The following is a 1,636-nucleotide window of genomic DNA, read 5'->3' on the forward strand; positions in this document are numbered from 1 at the left end:
GACTCGAGGGCGGCGGCGTCGGCCGCGTCGAGCGCGACGCGCGGGGCGCCGCGCGCGAGCAGCGCGCGCCACGCGCGCGCGAGCGTCCCGCGCCGCCGCCGCGCGGCCCAGCGCGCGAGGCACTTGCGCAGGTGGCGCGAGAGCGCCGCGGCGCGGCTCCGCGCGGCGTCCGCGGCCGCGGCCGCGAAGCAGGCGCCGCGGCGCCAGGCCCGGAGCGCGCGGCCGAGGCGCGCGCGCCGCCGCCGCGACCGCGCCGCCGCCGCCGCGCGGCGCCGCCGGTCCGCGTGCAGCCACCGGCGCCACGCGCGCGCGACGGGCCGCGACACCCAGCGCGCGAGCATGCCGAGCGTCCAGCGCGTGACCTCGACCTGCCGCGCCTCGCCGGCCCAGTCGCGCGACACCGCGGTGAGCTCCTCGGCGAGCGCGGCCGCGGCGCCCCAGCCGGTGCGCTCGCCTACCGAATGCGTCGGTGACATTCCAGGTCAAAATCTCTCGGGAATCGTCACGGCGGCAGGACGCCGCCGCTCGCGGATCGCGCGCCGCGTCCTCCGCAGCGGCGTCGCGCGGCGGTCGTCGCGGCGCGCCGCGTGCCGCCGGGGCTGCGTGCCGTCGTCGTCGTCGCGCTCGCGCCGCTCCTGCGCCTCGCCGAGGTAGTAGGACGAGCCGAGGTCGAGCGCCGCGCGGGCCCACGCGCGGCGCGCGACGCCGTCGACGCCGCGCGGCGCCGCGGACGCGCGGCGCCAGGCGCGGAAGGCGGCGCCGACCGCGCGGTTCGCGCGCCGCGCGACGACGCGCCGCGCCGCCGCGCCGCGGGTTGCGCGCGCGGCCTCGCGGACCGCGAGGTCCTCGGCCGCGGCCGCGCGCCACCGCGACACCGCGGACGCGGCGAGGTGGCGGCCGACGAGCCAGTCGAGGCGCGCGGCGCCGACGCAGGCGCAGCGCACGGCCTTGCGGAGCACGGCCTGGACGACGCGGAGCCGCCGCGCGCACCGCGACAGCTCCGACGCGTCGGCCCGCGACGACCGGTCGGCCGCGTCGTCGGAGCCGTCGCATAAGGACGGCAGCGCGAGGCCGTCGCCGCCCGCCTGCCGGTCCTCCATGAGGCCGTGCACGAGCTCCAGGAACTCGCGGTTCTGCGACGCCATGCGCGCGTTCTCCTCCTGCAGCAGCGCCACCTCGCTCCGCAGCGTCCCGACCTCGGCGCGGAGCCCGGCCCGCAGCGGCGGCCGCTTCGCGGGCGGCTCGAAGGGCCGCGCGAAGCGCGCCATGGCTTAGGTGGAGAGCTCTCGCGTCACGGAAGGCCGAAGCAGTCGTAGAGCACGGCGCGCCGCGTTGCGCCTCGCATCGTCGGCGCTCTCTAGCAGCCCCATCTCACAAAGGCCACCCGAGAGAAACGTTTGAGCAACGTGCAGTACATCTGTACTGCACGTCCCAGCTTGAAGCTCACTCGTGAGAGCTGGACCTGCGCCTCGACGCGTGGCAAGCGCCCGCCAGCGCGCGCTCGACGACGAGCGCTTTGCACCGACCCAGCATCGACCCGCACGACTTCGATGGAAGCGCTCGCGAAGGTGGCGGTGGCGGTCGCCGTGCCCGTGGCCCTCTACACCTTCTTCCTCAAGCAGTCCGGCGGCGGCGA

At 78.4% G+C, this 1,636-nt stretch overlaps 1 protein-coding gene across 1 annotated transcript; it reads right to left on the bottom strand.

Moving 5' to 3' along the window:
* Positions 1–3: 3 nt before the first annotated feature.
* Positions 4–1,268, bottom strand: AURANDRAFT_69300 (hypothetical protein; the record flags this gene model as incomplete). Its single annotated transcript, XM_009045061.1, has 2 exons — positions 4–454; positions 518–1,268. Coding segments are annotated over 2 exons (1,202 nt in total), but the record flags the coding sequence as incomplete, so codon positions are not given.
* Between the last annotated feature and the right edge of the window lie 368 nt (positions 1,269–1,636).

The sequence above is a fragment of the Aureococcus anophagefferens genome (genome assembly GCF_000186865.1).
Source record: "Aureococcus anophagefferens unplaced genomic scaffold AURANscaffold_1323, whole genome shotgun sequence".
Taxonomy (NCBI): domain Eukaryota; class Pelagophyceae; order Pelagomonadales; family Pelagomonadaceae; genus Aureococcus; species Aureococcus anophagefferens.